Genomic DNA, 22,167 nt, shown 5'->3' with positions numbered 1-22,167 from the left:
GAGCAGTACGAAAGGCTTGGTCGAAGGTTGTAAGAATGGGTAAAGAGTTTGGAAAGAGAAACATTCTTGCCAAAGAACCTTACACGCAATGGGTGAAAGAAAGAGTTGAGAAAATCCAGTTGCCATATATCTTAAAGGCTCCAGCTCTTCCTAAAACCCCTGAGCCCGAGCCCATACTCCCTGAGGACATGGAGAAACTCGTTACTAAGGTTAAGGAGCTCGAAGTGGAGAATGCCGATTTACGAATTCAGATGAACCGAGTTATCTTGGAAAATCAGAATTTGAAAGAGGAACGTAAGGGAAAAGCCCAAGAACTTGAGGATAGCAACAAGAGAGCAAGGCTTTTGGAAGACCAGAAAGATGATCTTGATCATATCCTATTGGGTTCCACATCAGTGATCCGAACCAGGAAGGAAGAGCTCAAGAAAGCTGAGTATAGGATTTGTGAGCTAGGGAGGCTGTTGGATAAATCTCTCATGGATAAAAAAGAAATTAAGCTTGACTTTGAGGCGCAAATCCGTGACTTGAGGGAAGCTCTGAAGAAATGCGAGGAAAAGTTGTCTCGCGAGATCCTCCAAAAGGAAGAAGCTGAAAGGAACTGTCACCATCTCAGGTACCAGTTAGAAGAAGCTACTAGGAGGTTCGCAGTTTTGGAGAGCCAAGAAGGTGATGCAGCCTACTTACTCCTAAAAAATGATTGTGTGTACTGGAAGAGGTTGTGCAGAGAAGCTAGAGCAACCTTAGATGAAGATCAAAAGGTCATCAAGGAACTCCAAGAGCTATATGTTGAATGGAATGGCAAGTTACGCAACTTGGCTAGGTTTGTTAACCTCAACATGTTGGAACTTCCAGAAAAACTCCAGGAAGCAGATTGGTGTATGTGTCCAGAAAACACGCCTCCTCAAGTTTTCAATTTCGTCAAGTTTATCAAGAAGATGATGAATGAGCTCACCACAGATCTGGCTACGATTTTAAGAGCTGAGACAGAACTTAAGTTTACTTGTACTTGAATTTGAATTTTTGTATTCAAATCGTGTGTACTTGAAGTTAAATCTCTTTGTATTTGAATCTGATTTTAATTAATGAAAGTTGTCATTTTAGTTCTCAATTATTACATGTTATTCTTATATTCTAACATTGCTTGAATAAATAATAAAGATAACTAAGAGTTTTGCAAACAAATGCATCCATACATGCATTCATACATTTTCAAAAAAAAAAAGAGTCTCACTCCGCCTTTTCTTCCATCAGTTTCACGCTGAATTTTCAACACCAATATAATACTCGTGCCAGAGCTCGTCAAAGAATGGCAGATCAGGAGCATGAATTGGAGCGAGTGAGCTCAGAGCTCGAAGACCTGCGTGGAAACATGGGGCAGGTCATGGAGATATTACAGGTCATCAGGGCAAAGCTAGACACCCAAACAACGGTTGTTTCTGAAATCGCCGGTCCATCGATTGAACCCCAACCTGCGAGGGCGGTACCAACAACCTGGCCAACCTATGGTTTACCTCCTGGTTTCACGCCTACAGTTGAAGGTGCACCTGGTTTTGCACCACCTGCTCAGCAGACAGCTCCTCTACCGACCATCAATGAAAACCATCCAGTGGTTCACACGTTCGCACCTCCTCTCGTCCGGGCGCATGTGCAACCTTACTTTGAAGATCAGCAACATGCTCCAGACTTCTCAGATGAAGATGAGGAAAGGCAGGAAGACCTAAGAGGGATGAAGGAGAATTACCAGCTGCTTGAGAAGAGATTGAGGGCTATGGAGGGCGACCAAGTTTTTGGTGCTACGGCTAAGGAGATGTGCTTGGTGTCGGGTCTTGTGATTCCTGCGAAGTTCAAGACCCCAGATTTCGATAAGTATGAGGGTCACTCGTGTCCTAAGAGTCACCTTATTATGTACTATCGAAAAATGGCTGCGCATGTAGAGGACGACAAGCTTATGATACATTGCTTCCAGGACAGCTTGAGGGGTGCTCCCTCCAAGTGGTACTTAAGCCTTGATCAGAGTAGGATCCGTTGTTTTCAAGACTTATCTGATGCCTTCATCCAACATTACAAGTACAACATGGATATGGCCCCGGATAGGAGACAACTGCTCAGCATGTCCCAGAAAGACAAGGAGTCTTTTAAGGAATACGCGCAAAGATGGAGGGAAGTGGCCTCGCAAGTCGAACCACCTCTGGCTGAGAAGGAATTAGCGGATTGGTTCATGGATACAGTTAAACCTGTGTTTTATGAAAGAATGGTAAGTAGTGTATCTGCAAGTTTCTCGGACCTGGTCGCTGTAGGCATAAAGGTCGAACTTGGATTAAAGAATGGAAAGATGACGACTACCTCTGAAACATCTGGTAGTAATGCCAAAAAGTTTCCTGGAGGATTTCAAAGAAAGAAGGAGGGGGATACGAATGCAGTGTCAACCAGTCAAAGAAGGAGTCAGTCATGGAAGAAACAACACCAATTTTCTCAACAACAACCAGTTTATCCAGTACAATATGTTCAACAACCGTACGTGGCAGCTGTCACACCAAATTTTAACCAACCACAAGCTTCAGTTTATCAACCTGTTCCTGCTCAACAAGCGCCGATATACCAGCAAGCGCCCGCGCCACCTGCTTATCAACAGCCGAGGGCACAGGCTCCCCGTCCACAAAATCCTCAAAATCAAAATAGGGTGCAGAGAAGTAGACTCCCGTTTGCTTCAATCCCTATGACATACACTGAATTGTACCCATCATTGCTACAAAAAGGGTTAGTGACGCCCAGATCTTTGGGTCCTCCACCAAATCCTTTACCTCCATGGTACAATCCAGATGCTCATTGTCCTTTCCATGGGGGTGCCCCTGGACATGATTTAGAAGGATGTTATGCTTTAAAGCATATTGTGCGAGACCTGGTTGAAAAGAAGATTCTGTCGTTTCGAGACGTCGGACCCAATGTCAAGAACAACCCTTTGCCAGCACATGGTGATGTTAATGCCGTCGAAGATGCTTCTGATGTGTGTGTAATCAAGAATGTGGAAGATGTTAAAACTCCGTTGCTAGCGCTTCATGCAGGATTGGTGAGGGCTAGATTGATTGATACTTGTCACGATAGTTGTGAGGAATGTGCCATTCAGCCAAAGGGATGTAAAGTAGTACAAAAGGATATTCAGAACTTGACGGATCAAGGCGTTTTGCAAATTTGTGGTCCAACAACGAATGAGGAAGTTTCGGTCATTGAACCTGTTTTTAACATACCAGAACCGTTTGAGGTGACTTATCACAGAAGAGACGTTGTTCATCCGTCACCCGTGGTAGTTTGTATGCCTACCCCATTTCCTTTTGAAAGTACCAAGGCGGTACCCTGGAAGTACGACATAACAATGGTGGATGGGTTGGTAGATGGAAAACCCAAAATTGTTGAAAGTAAGGAAGTTTTGGAGAATGTTGACACCGACATCACCAATATCGCAGGAACAAGCAGGATGACCCGCAGTGGTCGGATTTATACTCCCAATGTTAATGTCAACCCTCAAGAGCCAACAAGGGGAACTGCAAATGTAAATCCTACCCCAGAACAGGGAGGGGCACAGTCGGCTGTGCAAACAGATGAAGCAAGTGAGTTCCTAAGGATAATAAAGAAATCTGACTACAAGATAGTTGATCAATTACATCAAACACCATCAAAGATATCTATCTTGTCCTTGCTTCTGAATTCCGAAGCTCATAGGGAGGCTCTACTAAAAGTGCTTGCTCAGGCTCATGTTACCCAGGATATAACGGTCGGCCAATTCGATGGAGTGGTCGCCAATATCACAGCCTGCAACACTCTAAGCTTCAGTAATGAAGAGCTGCCCAAAGAGGGGAAGAATCACAACCGCGCCTTGCATGTATCCATAAAATGCCAAGAGGATTCTCTGGCTAGAGTTTTAGTTGACACTGGATTATCCCTCAATGTTCTACCAAAGAGGGCACTTTCTAAATTATCTTATCAAGGTTCAGAGTTGAAACCTAGTGCGCTTGTGGTGAAAGCCTTTGATGGCTCTCGAAGGACAGTAGTTGGGGAGGTAGAGTTACCGATACAGATTGGACCGCATGTATTCCCCATCAATTTCCAAGTCATGGACATAAATCCAGCTTATAGCTGCCTTTTGGGACGCCCATGGATACATGCTGCTGGGGCAGTAACTTCTACTCTGCATCAAAAGATGAAGTTCGTTGTCGATAACAAGCTCGTTATTGTCTCAGGTGAAGAGGACTTTATCATCAGCCAACTCTCCTCTTTCCGTTATATTGAGGCTGATGAGGATGCCTTAGAAACCTCCTTTCAAGCCCTTGAAATATCCAATGCTACACTTGAAGAGGTTAAGGATCCTGTTGAGAAAGCTAGTTTGTCATTCGCTTCTTTGAAGAGTGCAAAATCAGCAGTTGAAAGTGGAGGCCCTGCAGGTTGGGGGCAAGTCATCAATGTCAATGAGAAAAATGACCGTTTTGGTTTGGGGTACAAGCCTTCTGCTAATGGAGGAGCCCTGGTCCCTGCAAAGGACCGTGTGCGGAGCATTCAAGAAGTTTTCCTGAGTAGAGGATTTATCCATGGAGAACAAGTTGGTGCAGTAGAAGATGACACTGAAGATGAAGAAGCTTTGAATCTGGTATACCGGTGTGAAGCCGCCTTAACAAACTGGGAAGCGGTTGAGATTCCAGAAGTTTTTCCTGTGTCAAAGTAATTGTTGTTTTCCTTTGTGTGTTTTTTGAAAATCCTTAGCTCTGCCCAAGGCTAATGGATCATTTGTAGGGCCACTTTTGAATTTCAAAAAAAGTCATTATGACAAATAAAGAGCATTTTGTTCAAATTCTTGTCGTTCATTTATCTGTTGTTTTTCTTAAAATGGCAATCCTTTCAAAAACTACAAAAATATTTTTACTTCTTTTTGCATTTTATTTCCATTTTTCTAAAAAAAACCATCATTAAAAAACATGCAGAATAATCAATAAACCAGTTGAATTCGATGACCCCGCTACTTCCTATAATTTTGAACTCCCCATCTACCAAGCGGAAGAGGAGAGTGAGGAAGATTGTGAGTTCCCAGAAGAGCTGGAAAGGATGCTCGAGCACGAGTCAAAGGCCCTTCAGCCACATCAAGAACTAGTGGAAACAATCAACCTTGGCACCGAGGAAAACAAGAAAGAGGTCAAAGTTGGGACTACACTTAAGGCAAGCATCAAGGAAAGATTGATCAAGTTGCTACATGAATATGTAGATGTATTTGCTTGGTCGTATCAGGATATGCCAGGTTTAGATACTGACATTGTTGTCCACAAGCTACCACTACAGCCAGATTGTCCGCCAGTGAAGCAGAAGCTCCGAAGAGCAAGACCTGACATGGCTCTAAAGATTTGTGACGAGGTGAAACGTCAATTTGATGCCGGTTTTCTAGCAGTTGCAAAGTACCCTCAATGGGTAGCTAACATAGTACCTGTACCCAAAAAGGATGGCAAGGTCAGGATGTGTGTTGATTATAGGGATCTAAACAAAGCTAGTCCAAAGGACGATTTCCCCCTGCCACATATTGACACTCTGGTAGACAACACTGCTAAGTTCGCAGTCTTCTCCTTTATGGACAGATTCTCGGGTTACAATCAAATTAAGATGGATCCAGAAGACATGGAAAAGACCACATTCATCACCCCTTGGGGAACATTTTGCTACAAGGTAATGCCATTCGGTCTCAAAAATGCTGGGGCAACTTACCAAAGAGCAATGGTCACCCTTTTCCATGATATGATGCATAAGGAAATTGAGGTTTATGTGGATGATATGATTGCAAAATCTCAAAGTGAAGAGGATCACATAGACCACTTGCAAAAGCTATTTGAGCATCTTCGGAAATTTCGACTACGACTAAATCCTGCTAAATGCACCTTCGGTGTCCGATCCGGAAAGTTGCTTGGTTTCATTGTTAGCCAACGAGGAATTGAGGTAGATCCTGACAAAGTCCGAGCTATACAAGAGATGCCTGCTCCACGCACCGAGCGAGAGGTTAGAGGCTTCCTGGGGCGTTTGAATTATATCTCAAGGTTTATCTCACATATGACGGCCACATGTGAGCCTATCTTCAAATTGCTTCGAAAAGATCAAGCAGTTGAATGGAATTCTGACTGCCAAATGGCTTTTGAGAGAATCGGACAGTACCTACAAGAGCCCCCTATTCTAATTCCACCTGTTCAAGGGAGACCACTGTTTATGTACTTAACCGTGCTTGAAAAGTCAATGGGATGTGTGTTGGGACAACATGACGAAACCGGTCGAAAGGAACATGCTATCTACTATCTAAGTAAGAGATTTACCGATTGTGAAACCCGATACTCACTCTTGGAGAAAACTTGTTGCGCTTTAGCATGGGCCGCTCGTCGTCTAAGACAATACATGATTTGCCACACTACTTTGTTGATCTCAAAAATGGATCCAATAAAGTACATCTTTGAAAAGCCTGCTTTGACTGGAAGACTCGCCCGTTGGCAGATGTTACTATCTGAGTACGACATCCAATATGTGTCTCAGAAAGCCATCAAAGGAAGTGTGTTGTCTGATTACTTGGCAAACCAGCCCGTTGAAGATTACCAGTCGTTGAAGTTTGACTTCCCGGATGAAGACATCATGGTAGTGAAAGACTGTGAAATCCCAGGACTTGATGAAGGACCTGAACCCGGATCTCGGTGGAAGCTCATGTTTGATGGTTCCTCCAACTACATGGGACATGGCGTAGGAGCTATCCTGTTGAATCCGAATGGTGGATACACTCCTTTTACAGCAAGGTTGTGTTTTGATTGCACGAACAATATAGCAGAATATGAGGCGTGCATCCTAGGCATTGAAGCAGCAATTGATCTCCGAATCAAAATCCTCGAAGTATGTGGAGACTCAGCCTTGGTGATATACCAAGTCAAGGGCGAATGGGAAACCCGTGATACCAAGTTGATCCCATATCGTGCCTATGTCATGGAATTAATAAAATACTTTGACGAAATCACTTTCCGTCATATCCCGAGAACTGAGAATCAAATTGCTGATGCTTTGGCTATGTTGGCTTCAATGTACCAAGTTAGATTCCATAATGAGGCACCTCTCATTCAAATTGAGCGGAAAGTTGAGCCTGCCTACTGCCAGTCAGTTGAAGAGGAAGCCGATGGTAAACCCTGGTTTCACGAAATCAAGTGCTTTTTGCAAAATCAAGAATATCCAACGGATGCCACAACCCTTGACAAGAAAACATTGAGGAAGTTAGCATCTAAATTCTTCTTAAGCAATGGTGTGTTGTACAAGAGAAATCACGACATGATTCTGCTCAGATGCGTGGATGGACGTGAAGCAGACCTGTTGATCAAGGAGGTTCATGAAGGATCCTTTGGAACTCATGCCAATGGGCATGCCATGGCCAAGAAGATTTTGAGAGCTGGTTATTACTGGTTGACCATGGAATCCGACTGCTTCAGTTATGCTAGAAAATGTCATAAATGCCAAATCTATGCCGACAAGGTACACGTGCCTCCGACCCTACTAAATGTTTTGACGTCACCTTAGCCTTTCTCAATGTGGGGCATCGACATGATTGGCGCCATCGAGCCTAAAGCTTCCAATGGTCACCGCTTCATCCTGGTTGCCATTGATTACTTTACCAAATGGGTGGAAGCCGCCTCTTATGCTAATGTGACAAAACAAGTGGTTGCACGGTTTCTCAAGAAAGAGATCATTTGCCGTTATGGAATTCCAAGCCGGATCATCACAGATAATGGGACGAATCTGAACAATAAGACCATGAAAGAATTATGCGAGAGCTTTAAGATTGAGCACCATAACTCTTCACCATATCGTCCAAAGATGAATGGCGCTGTTGAAGCCGCTAACAAAAACATCAAGAAGATCCTGCAGAAAATGGTAAAAACCTATAAGGATTGGCACGAAATGCTACCCTTCGCATTGCATGGATATCAGACTTCCGTCCGCACTTCAACAGGGGCAACCCCATTCTCTTTGGTATATGGGACGGAAGCAGTTCTCCCAATTGAAGTGGAGATACCTTCAATGAGAATCTTGATGGAAACCAAGTTAGAAGAGGCTGAGTGGATTCAAAATAGATTTGATCAGTTGAACCTCATAGATGAGAAGCGATTGACTTCTTTGTGCCATGGACAATTATACCAGAAACGGCTTAAAAGGGCTTTTGACAAGAAAGTACGTGTTCGGGAATTCAGAGAAGGAGACTTCGTGCTTAAGAAGATCTTGCCAATACACAAGGATTCACGTGGGAAGTGGACTCCCAATTATGAAGGCCCATATATTGTGAAGAAAGTTTTAGCTGCAAAGACATTTAGCTGCATATCTTAAAAAAAATCCATCCATATGAACTTCATTGTATAACCGTGCACCTTTTGGTCTAGTTCCTTTTTTTTAATGGCAAAGTAATATATTAAAAAAATTGGGAATAAAGATCTCAGTATTGCAATGATAGTGATATCAGAAAGCACAAAGATGTACTAGATTGAGCTCACTAAAACGAAGGTAGCACATGATACAACAAAAACACCTTAAGCAAACTGTCATGGGATGAAACTCATGCCTATGTCAATGAACTTAAACAGTACTAACGATGCATTACCATCAAGAAGAACAAAGCTAACAAAAGGGGTCATTGCGTTTGGTTTAAGCCTTAGATGCCTTTGCTTATTAGTCCTTGGTTTCAGATTTTTGGAGTTGGTTCTTGAAGGGTTGAAATGAAGAGAACTCCAAATTGCTACTCACAACTTCAGCAGCAAAAACATATTAGGAAAAGTCGGCTTCGGTATTGTCTACAAAGGAATTCTTTCGGACGGTACGCTTGTCGCTGTAAAGAGGCTCAAAGATGGAAATGCCTCCTTGGAAGAAGTTGTGATGGCCTTGAAATACGGAGGATATATCTTCAACAATCTCCACACTGAAATCAATACAAGGCACATTTATATGACAGGCAAAATGGTTGAAAAGTACTCTGGTTTGCAGTTACAACCACACAAGGCTCTTGTGGGGGCTAATGATTTTGCTCATGAAAGTGGCATACAGGATGGAATGCTTACATTGCACTAGTCGGCGGTAACATGGTTGTCTGGAAGGGTGCGCCAACTACTCCATTGATAATTACAAAGGTGATTGCTGAAGTTTTTGAGAGAAACAATTTACCCGGAGCAATCTTTACCGATGATGCCGATATCACATTGGTTGTGCGCTCTATTTTCTTCGTAGCCGTCGGTACTGTTTGGTTAGCGTTGTACAACCTGCCATGACCCTGCCGGAAGAACAACCGTGACAGTAACCTCACACCACATACATGTGACGCATCATGCCGTCAATATCCTGCATCCAGAACCAAATCAAACATTATGAAAGCCAAAGGCAGTTCGGCTGTTAATCAAGTTGAGAATGGAGATACCAACAACAAGTACTTGAAGATGATGATGAACAACAACACGAAGAAATGAATCCATCTACTCACAATAACAGAACCAATAGTGATGATATCATTCCTAGCTACGATTTTCAACCGATTCGTTCACTACCTGATTCTTCCTCCAATTACGGTGCATCGCTTACGAAAAATTGGAACTCCGATTCTAACTCCAAAAATACAGTTCTCTGGATTCTTTTGAACCTGCAAAGGTGACTGTAGAAAAAGACCAAAGTGTTGTTGATGCCGCAATTTTGTTAGATCGAACAATGAAGAAACATATGGACAATTTGCATCATGTTCTAGAAGGTGTTAGTGCACAGTTAACACAACTAGAAACCAGAACTCACCATCTTGAGAGTTCTATGGATGATTTGAAGGCATCTGTTGGAAATAATCATGGAATCACTTATGGGAAATTGAGGCTGTGGGAGAATATTCTCTGTGAGGCGCAAACAGGAGTGCAAAATATCAAGGACGAACAAGATATTGTGCAAGCTCAGCTGCAACAAGGCAAGGAAATGTAGTCACAATTCGTTCAATAATATTAACAGTAATATATAGCATAACAATAGTGGATTAACATGACTGAAAGTTCTGCTATAACAACCTGCAAAACAACAAAAATCCCAATTTTCTATCTTTCCATTTCCAATGTCAGCGTTGGATTACTATCTATCTTCTTCAACAATTTATCTTCATTCTCACACCGATCTTGTGAAAAGCAGTGACCTTAAAGATCTTTTGCCGTATGGTTTTGCTATTCATCACACTGGTATGACAAGGACAGATCGACAACTTGTTGAGGATCTATTTGCTGATGGACATGCACAAGTTTTGGTATCCACTGCTACCCTTGCCTGGGGTGTGAGTCTTCCTGCCCATACAGTGATAATTAAAGGGACACAGATTTACAATCCTGAAAGAGGGGTCTGGTTTGAATTGAGTCCTCTCAACGTTATGCAAATGTTGGGTCGTGCTGGAAGGCCCCAATACGATTCTTATGGCGAGGGAATAGTTGTTACTGGCCACGGTGAGTTACAATATTACCTCTTTCTCATAAACCAGCAGCTTCCTGTTGAGAGCCGGTTTGTTTCAAAGCTGACCGATCAGTTGAGTGCAGAAGTGGTTCTTGGTACGGTTCAAAACACACATGAAGTCACGTGAAAACCAAAGCTCCTCACATTGCAACCATTTACTGCAGTAACAAAAGATTAACAGCCAAGCAGTAAGAATCCAAAAAAATCCCAAATTTGGAATTAAGACAAAAACGAGGACGAAAGTATGTAGGTTCAGATTACCGTTCTGAATCCAAGCATCAAAAAAGCTAATGCAAACTGAGTTCACCGAAAGGATGTTGGCAGATACCTGTTTTACTTTACCATACAACAATCCGAAACCCTAAATCTGCAAAATATAAATAAGAGGAGGCGAATTAGTGAGAAGAAAGAAAAAAATTGAAAGAGGCAGGCGACCACAAAAACGAAACCCTAATCCTTCACAAACTCCCTTCTAACCTTCGGGACACCGCCTACACGGATCTCTCCACTTCAAACGTCGCCGACAACCACCGACGTCGCCTCCGACGTATCGTCCTTCCGCTTTCACCGCACGGTAACTCTCTTTTTGCTTTGCCGTTCGGTTCGGTATTCCGATGTTGACGGTTTTCTTTGAACATGATTTTTCCTTGTAAAAAAAAATTGGAAAGACAAAGATCGTGAGCGAGAGATTTTGAAAACAGAAAATTGATTACGGGAGATGGCGATTTTTATTTGAAGCCATGGCTATGGGTGTATCGAGAGAGTGATTGCCGATGGAATGAATTTATTTTCCTCAAATGTTTGTTTTGTTTGTATGAAAAGCGTGAGAGAGGAAGAGATGAAATTGAGAGTGAGAAGCGTATTGTTTTTTATTTACCTTCTGCTGTACTGTCATTAGCGGAGAGAGATTAAAGGTTTAATTTGTTATTTAATTTATAATGTTAATAAGCTAGGACACATGTCATTATCTGGATAGTAGGTTTTGTTAATTTGAAAAAATATCTCTTTCCCTCATCAATGTGCCGCCCCCGTTGATTTTTTCTATGTCTTTTTTTAAAAAAAAATTATTATTTATTTCTTTTCTTTTATTATATATAACTGATAGTTTTAATTTATATATATATTACCACATTTTCAGCCTATGTAACATTAGATTTAAATATTATATACATTTATATGCTTTCTACTTTACAGTTTATGGATATATATTTGCTTTTTGACTCTTATGTACAGATACACACGTTATAGATTTTATAATATATATGATAATTTCTCTTCTTTTTTTTTCTTCTATTTTTTTATTTATTTCTTTTTAATACTATTAGAAATAGTTTTGGACTGGACTTTTCATTTATTCATCCCCCACATCCTTATGAATTTGATTTTTATTTAATTTTATCTTTAGTAGTTAGTTAATTAATTATTTAATTGATTAGTTGATTAAATTTTAATTTTAATTATTATTATTATTAAGATATTTGTTTTTTTTTTATTCGATTTTAATTTCTTTAGTCGCTTGATTAGATAATCTCTTTATCACATATGTAAATAATCGTATCACTAACATCATTAATCAATTTCAATTTTTTAAACCATTCTCAATCCAAATCAATTCAAATTTTTTTATTTATTTATTTATTTATTTATTTATTTTTTTAACTAAAAATGGAAGAAAAAGATTACCTGGATGGAATGTCCAGTCGTAATCCTGAATATTAGGCTCAAGCTATAAGAGCTTGCAAGCCGTTAATATTCGTCTTCTCTTTAACACTCTAATATTCAAATCATTTTCTAAATAAGACGTGAAGAAAAAGGTTACCTGGATGGAATGTCCAGTCGTAATCCCGAATATTAGGCTCAAGCTGTAAGAGCTTGCAAGCCATAAATATTCGTCTTCTCTCCAAAACACCTGTAAATATCTCAAACCATCTTCTTAATAAAGTTGGAAGAAAAAGATTACCTGGAGGGAATATCCAGCCGTAATCCCGAATATCAGGCTCAAGCTGTAAGAGCTTGCAAGCCATAAATATTCGTCTTCCCTCCAAAACATTCATAAATATTCGAATCATTTTCTTAGTAATATTGGAAAGAAACAGACTGCCTGGGTGGAATGTCCAGACGTAGTCCCGAGTATTAGACCCAAGCTGTAAGAGCTTGTAGGTCATAAGTACTCGTCTTTCAAACTTCAAAATACTTAATTCCTATCTTAACCTCTTTCAATAAAGATGGAAATGGAACATGGTGTATACCATGCACTCCTGAGACTAGGATTCGAGATGTATATCTCGCTCATCCAAGTTCTCGCCATCACTCAAAATACATCCAACCAATCAAACTTTTTCTCGCCGCCGTGCGACTAATCAAAAACCTTTTTCATAAATGAAAGATATATTGTCTTAAGTGATACAAAACAATGTTTCGGCCACGATTGTTGAGTAGAGATAAATGACGCTTTTCCGAATGTAGATTTATAAATCCGTTCGATGTGTGGTATGCGTCCACTCCTCATCTGTTTTGGGTAAAACAATGTTTTCGTCGATTAATACAATATAGCTTTCGCTAAAAATTGACCAACAAACAAACATTTTTCTACCCAGAACTACGTAAGCCTTGATTTCTCTTTTGAGATACGTAGGAGCAGGATTTGTAAATCTTGTCAGGCCCACTAATAAAAAACTTAGGTTTAGTCCTTCGTCAAAAATCCAAAAACATTTTCCTTTCTTTTATTCTTTCTTTCCCACCTAATAAATTGAAAAGCCTAACATTTCAAACTAACATTAATGCACACAACTGACCTAATGGTTCCCGTTGAGTACAACGGACGTGAGGGGTGCTAATACCTTCCCCTTGCGTAATCGACTCCCGAACCCTGATATTGGTTGCGATGACCATATCTTATCCTTTCTTTTGTCTTGGGTTTTATCGATATTTCCCCTTTCCTTTTTAGGAATAAATAAAGTTTGGTGGCGACTCTGTTCAGTCCATCATTGCGAGCGTGCGATCGCGCTTCGCTTTGAAGTCGTATCCCCATTTTTTTCGAGGTGCGACACTGTTGAAGAGATTAAATATGAGAAGCCATGGTATTACGACATCAAATGTTTCCTCCAAAGTTAGATTTACCCGCCTGGGGAATCTTTGAAAGATAAGAAGACTTTGAGAAGATTAGCCGATAATTTCTACTTGAATGGTGATATACTGTACAAGAGAAACTTCGACATGGTTTTGCTCAGATGCGTGGATAGACACGAAGCAGACTTGTTGATGACTGTAGTGCATGAAGGTTCCTTTGGTATTCATTCTAATGGACATGCTATGGCGAAGAAGATGTTCCGAGCAGGTTACTATTGGCTGACAATGGAATCTGATTGTTGCAAATTTGTGAAGAACTGCCACAAGTCTCAAATTTATGCTGATAAGATTCATGTTCCTCGACACTATTGAATGTTATCTCTTCCTCATGGCCTTTCTCCATGTGGGGAATTGATGTGATTGGGATGATTGAGCCCAAAGCTTCGAAGGAACATCGTTTTATTTTGGTGGCAATTGACTACTTCACAAAATGGGTCGAAGCAGCATCATATGCAAATGTGACCAAGCAAGTTGTTGTGAGGTTTATCAAGAATCAGATTATATGCCTTTATGGTGTGCCAAGTAAGATCATTATTGATAATGGATCGAACTTGAATAATAATATGGTGGAAGCTCTTTGTAAAGACTTCAAGATTGCACATCATAATTCCTCTCCCTATAGACCCAAGATGAATGGGGTTGTTGAAGCTGCGAACAAAGACGTCAAGAAGATTATTCAGAAGATGGTTATCACATACAAGGATTGGCATGAGATGTTCCCATTTGCTTTGCATGAGTATCGTACATCCATCCGCACTTTAACAAGGGCCACCCCTTTTTCTCTTGTATATGGTATGGAAGCAGTGCTCCCCGTAGAGGTTGAGATTCCTTCATTGTGTGTGCTTATGGAAGCCAAGTTAACTGAGGCTGAATGGTGTCAGACCAAGTTTGATCAGCTGAATTTGATTGAAGAAAAGAGACTGACTGCCATGTGTCATGGTCAGTTGTATCAGCAAAGGATAAAGAAGGCTTTTGATAAGAAGATCAGACCTCGTGTGTTCTGAGAAGGTGACCTTGTGCTCAAGAAGATTTTATCGTTCAAGCCAGATTCTAGAGGGAAATAGACTCCTAATTATGAAGGCTGATATGTTGTTAAAAGAGCCTTTTCAGGTGGCGCATTGATACTTACAACTATGGATGGTGAAGAGTTCACTCATCTTGTGAACGCAGATGCAGTCAAGAAATACTTAGCCTAACAAAAAGAAAAGAACGACTCGTTAAGTTGAAAACCCGAAAGGGCGGCTTAGGCAAGAATGAGCGTCTCGGTGGATTGAAAACACGAAAGGACGATCCATGCAAAAATTAGAGACATAAAAACAGAAAGAATTTCCCGATAAGTTGAGTAACCCACCCTGGGGCAACTTATGCAAAAATTAGGGATTATGGCAAGTAACTGCATTCTGCTGATCTTCAGTGTTCTGGAAACTTGATTGAGTACAAGGGTTGACATCAATTCATCACCCCGGCAGTGGTCAAGAGTACACTGGATATCAAGAGTTGGTAGAAAGATTAAGGAGCATTTGTATTCAATGCAACCCTTTTCCATGTAAATTACCATTTTCAGCTTTGTAAAAATCTATGGAGTCTTGTCATTTACAGACTACCATTCTATCAAATAAAGTTGAGCTTTTATCCAATTGTTTCTACTCTTATTTATTTCAGCCAATAGTTTAAATTTTATTATGATCATTTTTTGAAAATTTAAAATTTTTAAAGTTTTTTTCTTAAAACATATAAAAGCAAGGACTTTCCAAGGCAATTAAAAGAAATATCAACAGCATTCTGATGGATAACAAGTCCTTGAGTGCAAAACATCAGAGGTTCCCCAGGCAGTTAACTCTTCAGGTATCCCTAGATGATTGTGTTGATTCAGTTCCTCGGCGGAATTTTTGGTTCCCCAGTAGAGCTTCGTTCCTTTTTCTTAGTTGAGTTGGTTGATTCAGGTATCCTGAGACTTGTCTCCCTCGGCAGAGTTTCTGCTTTCCCCAATGGAGTTTAGGTTCCTTCAGCAGAAGTGGTTGATCTCCCCAGCTGATCGCATTTGTTTCCCCGCCAATCGCCAATCGACTTGCTCCTCAGTCAGAGTTTCCTCCTTGTTCCTGAGCAGTTTATTTCCCTGTAGGGTTGTCTCCCATGTTTATGGTGTTGACCTAAAATTCCCCACAGGTTCGATGATATTTCTCTCTCCTCAGCAGATCTCCTCCTTCCCCAGTTAGGGTTGAGCCTTTTTGGATTGTTGGTCTCTCTGTTCTCCGGCGGTTGTCTCCATATTTTGTGGATTGACCGAGGATTGTACCGATGATTCAATTTCTTTGCGACACCTTTGTATCCTTTGTGATCATCCTTGTTAGCATAATCATCATATACATATACATTCATATAATTTCATATTTGCATATTCGCATATCTGATTAAATTGTTGTTTTGAGATTCTCATTCCCTATATGGCGGTACTTATCCCCATACAAATTTCGGTGTCTGTCCTCCCTCAATTGTAGAGCGTCAGCCCCTTAGGCCGAAAGACTTTAACCTTTCTCCTCTTCCCCACTGAGTTTGTTTCCTCGTGGATGATAATCACTTTAGTTTCCTCCCTAGTTGGTTATCTAGATGGAACCACTCCCCTTGAGTTATGTCCTCATTAGGTTGAGTCTTGATTGATTGTTTCTTTCTAGCTCCTACCTAGATAGATACTTTGAGTTCCCTAAGAGTCTATTGCCCAATAACTAGTAATATTCTTCTTAGTTTGAATTTTGTTACTTCTTGCCCAATACCTGGCAAAAGTGTCCCAGCAGTAAGGTCCCCAGTGGATCTAATTCCCCAGGAAGTATATCTTTGATATGTTCACCCTAACCGGTGACGGATATCTTTCCCTCCCCTGCTTGAGTCTATCCTTGATATGTTCATCCTAACCGATGACGGATATTCTCTTTTTGGTATTCTACCCGGTAAAAAGGTAGTTGTAATCCCTATTCTTGTTTCCCAGAGAGTTAATCCTTGATATGTTCATCCTAACCGATGACGGGTTTCCTTCTCTTTGCGGTCTTCTACCTAGTAACCGGTAGTTGTAAACCCTGCCTTTATTCCCCTCGCAGAGTTGATCCTTGATATGTTCACTTTAACCAGTGACGGATTCTCTCTCTTGGTATTCTATCCAGTAACTGATAGATGAAATTCCTATTTTATCTCCTCGTAGAGTCTATCCTTGATATGTTCATCTTAATCGATGACGGATTTTCTCTTTGACGGTATTCTATCCAGCATTCTATAGATGTAATTACTACTTTTTTGTTCAGTTGGTTTATCCTTGATATGTTCATCTTAACCGATGACGGATATCCTCCTTGACAATCCCGGGCAAGTCTATCCTTGATATGTTCATCCTAACCGATGACGGATTTTCTTCCCTGTTAAGTTTATCCTTAATATGTTCATCCTAACCGATGACGGATACTCTCACCCTTGGTTTTCTTCCCAGTAACTGGTAGTTGTAAATCCTATTTTCTGCAGTTTTCCCCGGCAAGGTTGTTCTTACCCCGTAACCGGTAATGAATTTCCTTCTGTTGTTTCCCAGTGAGTCATCCTTGATATTGTTCATCCTAATCGGTGACGGATGTTCTCTCTGTCAGATCTTTATTATCTCCTTACCTAGTAACAGGTAGTAGATGGTAGATTCTGCTCCTCCTGTGTTGAAGTTTATTTCTCCCCAGTTGAGTTGAGTGCGTATTTCCTTAGTGAAATCGCTTTTCCCTGCATGATTCAAGTATTTCAGTTTTATCCTGACTTACTCGTATCCCCTGTAGATGTTGTTAGCTCCCCGACTGAGTCTTTTCCATGTTTGCATGGAATCCCTCGAGTCCCCCAGTAGTTTTGAGTCGTAGCCTGGCCTGCGCATAACTCCTTTTTCCCCCAGAGTATATGTTTCCCCAGTGAGTTTTCCTTATGGAATGCATTATACTCCTGCGGACCTTCGGTCTCTCTGATTTCTTTTCCTTTGTGGCAATATTTCCCCACAAAGAATGTACTGTTGCATTCATAACATATGCATCATGAGGTCTCTTAGGGACCAAAAAACTGTTTCTATGTGTTGTTATTTAAGCCCATTCTACTGAGTCGACATGAAGATTTTAACCTTCGCCTCCTCAGTTAGAATGTCCTTAAATAGGGGCATCTATAAGACCTCAATTTTGGCCCTAAGATCCCTCATGAAATTTCATCATAAGCATTAGCATTGGGATCATACCTTGGCATCCTCATTACCCCTCTTTCATTGGGTTTGTTTTGGGAGAGATCACCAAGCACTTTGTGATTGTATCATACTTGTATATCATCATCTTACTAACCAAAATACCAAAAATATGCCTTTGCATTTGCCTAACTCTTTTGTAGGTAGGGCGTGATCTCCATTGATCTATCAAGTTCATATCTAGGGTTTGAGACCCTCATGACAAAGAGCACAACCATGAATTTATACAAGAATGGTTATGGGCATCATATATGAGGTCCATTGATTTCTACATGTTATATTGATCAAGTTTTCTTCAAGAGTTTGAGGGTGATTTGCCTTGGAAACCCTAGTTTGACTGGGTATCTTGAGTAACTTCTCCAATAAGCTATCTCACCAATTGATTAAATTTCTCAAGTGACACTTCAAAATTCATCATATTATGCATATATGATCTACCATGAGCCTAGAAAGTCAAGAGAATTGAAGGTTAGCAAGTTGGTTGATGGTGGTTGGCCAAATGAATTCATCTGATCAAAACTGGGTCTCCCTAGACCCTATCTCCTACAATTTTCACCATATGAAAATGATTCCAAGAGAAATGTTACTCTAAATTACATTCCAAACAACTTTCATGTTGATACCTAGATCTATTTTTTCATGGAAAATCATTTTCTATGTTGAAACATTATAGGTCATTTTATCTAAACCCTAATTTGAAAGTCAACTTCCCAAGGCCATAACTTGCTCAATTTTTATGAGATGAAATATTTCCAAGTTGCACAGTCAAATTCAATATGTCTACTTAAACTTTGATGTTTATAGTGAGATCTAATTCCAATTTTATGACCATGTGATATGAGGCTACGTTATAGGTCACTTTTGACCTATACCATTGAACAAGTGATTTTTCTAAACTTCAAAAATGAATAACTCTATCATTTCAAATCCAAATGACATGAAATTTATGAATATTTTGAAGGTATTTGAAAGAGATACAACTTTTATAAAGACATTTTTCTCATTTAAAGCTCACATAAAAAGTTAAGCAAGGTGGAATACTAAGATATATGACTTGACACAGAGAAACAATTTCAACATGTTGAAATTTCCAAACTTCCACCTCAAAATTCATCATGATACAAGCTTCAAATGGAAAAGTGTTGAACATTAAAGTTGTTTCTCTTGATCTTACCTTTCCAAAAAGTCCAAGTTCATCCATTTTGGACAGGAATTGCTAGGAATGCGCATGGCCTAAACATGGTAATTGTTTTTGCCTCTACTACTGATTAAACTACTAGTATGTGGTTTAACTGCTGATAGTTTGCCTTGTGAACAAAAAGGACAGATATATGTTTTAGCCAAAATTTGCCAAAGGGGGAGTTTGTTGATTCTAAGTGTTGGCAGCAATTTTGGTAAAACAAAGAGTGTTCACAAGATGTCATGTGTGATGTCTTAACATGAGATATCCTATGTACCTGCTGGAGTTGAAGAACATATGCAAGCAGGATTGTTTAAGAATGCTACTTACAATGCTAAGGCTTCTGATATTGGATGTACCTGCTGGAGCTAAATTGGAAGATATATGCTGCAGGATTGTTTCAGTTGACATACTCATTGTCATGGTAACTGATATGGCTGTACCTGCTATAAAAGGAAACTGGATTATGCAGGATTTTTCCAGATGTCAGACCCGATGTCATGACAACTTGTACACAGAACATTCAGTATGAATGTCTGGTGTTTTGTGGTTGCACAATTGGTGAAATCATTGGTTGATTGAAGATATGGCTAGCTGGCGCATTCTATCAGGGATATCAACCAGATTTGTTTATTTTCCAAGGAGATCTTTACAACTGATATGAAAAGATTTGATTGGAAAATATATCTAGGGTTTTCAAGCTGTCCAATGTTTCTATAAAAAGGGACTCAGAAAACCTGTTTGAATACACAACCAAGACTAAGCGAAATTTAGAGAGAGAGCTAGGGTTTGTGTCTGTAGGTCATTCAAGTCATCCATAGATGATTGAATTGGACTGATTTGTCTTCTTGATCAAAGCTTTGAAGCAAGATCAAGAGTGTGTCTTCTTGATTGAAACTGTGAAGTAAAATCAAGAATATTGTAATTGAAAAGTATTTTCTTTTCACAAGGGATTGTTGTTTAAGATCACGGGTTTGTGATTGTAAGGGAGTGAGTGGGTTCTCATATCTAAGAGTGCTTAGGTAGAAATTGCACGGGTAAATATTAGGTGAGAAAGATTGTAACTTGGTGAAGTGTACGGATAGTCTTTGAACTAATTCTATTATAGTGAATTTCCTTCCTGGCTTGGTAGCCCCCAGACGTAGGTGAGTTGCACCGAACTGGGTTAACAATTGCTTGTGTGATTTGCTTTTCAATTCTGTTTTATTATCCATTGTGTATTAACAGATATTAGTGTCGTGACATTACCTTCGACATCTTATATCTGATACCAGAATTTCAATTGGTATCAGAGCAGGCATCCTGCTCTGGCTCTGGGTGAGATCTAGGGAGAATACTTTCTGGTACAATGGAGAGGGATGGAGGATCTGTTCATAGGCCACCAATTTTGGATGGTTCTAACTATGACTATTGGAAACCTAGAATGGTAGCGTTTTTAAATTCCCTTGATAACAAGGCTTGGAAAGATATCTTGACAGGATGGGTGCACCCTGTAGTCACTAAAGAAGGAGAAGCCACTACTGAAAAGAAGCCTGAAGAACAATGGTCCAAGGAGGAGGATGATCTTGCTCTTGGAAACTCTAAAGCCTTGAATGCAATATTCAATGGTGTAGACAAGAATATTTTCAGGCTGGTAAATAACTGTGAAGTGGCCAAAGATGCTTGGGACATTCTCAAGACCACTCATGAAGGCACCTCTAGGGCAAAGATGTCTAGACTTCAGCTGCTCACCTCCAAGTTTGAAAACTTAAGGATGAAAGAAGATGAAAACATTCATGAATTCCACATGAGTATCCTTGAGATAGCTAATGCCTCAGAAGCCCTGGGAGAGAAGATGACAGATGAAAAGTTGGTGAGAAAAATACTTAGGTCACTCCCTAAGAGATTTGCAATGAAGGTGACTGCCATAGAAGAATCTCAAGACATCTCCAACATGAGGGTAGATGAGTTAATTGGATCCCTCCAAACCTTTGAGATAGGATTGATTGAGGGAACTGAAAAGAAAACCAAGAGCATTGCCTTTGTTTCCAACACAGAAGAGGAAAACAGTCAAGATGTGGATAAAGAATGGGCAAATGAAGTTGCTATGCTGGGGAGACAGTTTAACAGATTGTTAAGGAAAATGGATGTCAGATCTAAGGCAAATGTCAAGAACATCGCGTCTGACATCAGTAAATCCAACAATGCTGGAAGAAAAGCAAAAGCAGATGAGAAGCCCAAAGAAGGAAAAGAGGTTTAGTGCTATGAATGTGATTGGTATGGACACATCAGGTCTGAATGTGTGACCTACCTTAAGAAACAGAAGATGAGTCTTGCTGCCACATGGTCTGATGAGAGTGATACTGAAGAGGCTGCAAATCTTGTGACTGCTTTGACAGGAAGTTGGGAATCTGATGAAGAGTCAAGTGATGGTGAAGTAACCTTTGAGGAATTGGCCTCTACCTACAGAGAGCTGTGTCAGAAAAGTGTTGAACTGAACAAGCAGTCTTTAAATCAAGAAAAAGACATAACTCAACTTGAGAACGAGAAGGTAGAATTCTTGGAAACCATCTCCAAATTGAAAATAGAAGTTGTGGCTCTAAAGGTTAAGCTAGATGAAGATCAACAAAGTGAGAGCCAGAAGATAGTCCAACTAGAGAAAGAAAAAGCCGAACATGTGGAAACTATCCTCAAGCTAAAGACTGAAGTTGTGCTCTTAAACTCAAAACTAGAAGAGACAACCAAGTATGTAAGGATGCTGAACAATGGATCTGACTCCTTAGACAAGATTCTTCAATTTGGACAAATCACAGGAGTCAAATCTGGATTAGGGTTCCATAAAACCAAGGCTAAAAGTAGCAACACTGGCTGCAATCCTCAAGCTAAACCTAAATGCAGCAATAGTAAGAGCAGTTCCAAGATGTCACATCATATGTCACACCATCAGAAGAAAGAACATCAAAAATACAAACACCTAAGATGGAGATTTCATTACTGTGGGAAATTTGGACACTCAAGGGCCTTCTGCTATAAGCTGTATGGTTACCCTACCCACCTCCTGCAGCAACAGCAGAAGAGAAAACAGCAGTATGAAAAACACCAAAGATGGAGATGTCATTACTGTGGGAAA

At 40.2% G+C, this 22,167-nt stretch overlaps 1 protein-coding gene and 1 long non-coding RNA gene across 6 annotated transcripts; one reads left to right on the top strand and one right to left on the bottom strand.

The window, feature by feature from the left end:
• Window positions 1-1,306: 1,306 nt before the first annotated feature.
• Window positions 1,307-14,816, top strand: LOC127081051 (uncharacterized; the record flags this gene model as incomplete). Its single annotated transcript, XM_051021340.1, has 8 exons — window positions 1,307-1,609; window positions 3,020-3,605; window positions 3,984-4,084; window positions 5,203-6,724; window positions 6,800-7,485; window positions 7,570-7,910; window positions 8,019-8,343; window positions 14,742-14,816. Coding segments are annotated over exons 1-8 (3,939 nt in total), but the record flags the coding sequence as incomplete, so codon positions are not given.
• On the bottom strand, window positions 8,498-11,414 carry LOC127085122 (uncharacterized). 5 transcript variants are annotated; one of them, XR_007788949.1, is made up of 7 exons: window positions 11,384-11,414; window positions 10,984-11,152; window positions 10,768-10,873; window positions 10,077-10,664; window positions 9,452-9,969; window positions 9,099-9,375; window positions 8,498-8,959 (listed from the first exon to the last, which is right to left on the bottom strand). It is a non-coding gene; the product is annotated as an uncharacterized LOC127085122 (long non-coding RNA). The 5 variants fall into 5 exon arrangements; XR_007788950.1 differs by having other exon boundaries at window positions 9,456-9,969; XR_007788951.1 differs by having other exon boundaries at window positions 9,465-9,969.
• Window positions 14,817-22,167: the final 7,351 nt, after the last annotated feature.

This window comes from Lathyrus oleraceus, chromosome 5 (assembly GCF_024323335.1).
Source record: "Lathyrus oleraceus cultivar Zhongwan6 chromosome 5, CAAS_Psat_ZW6_1.0, whole genome shotgun sequence".
NCBI classification, from domain to species: Eukaryota; Viridiplantae; Streptophyta; class Magnoliopsida; order Fabales; family Fabaceae; genus Lathyrus; species Lathyrus oleraceus.
This window is presented reverse-complemented; position numbering and strand designations above follow the sequence as displayed.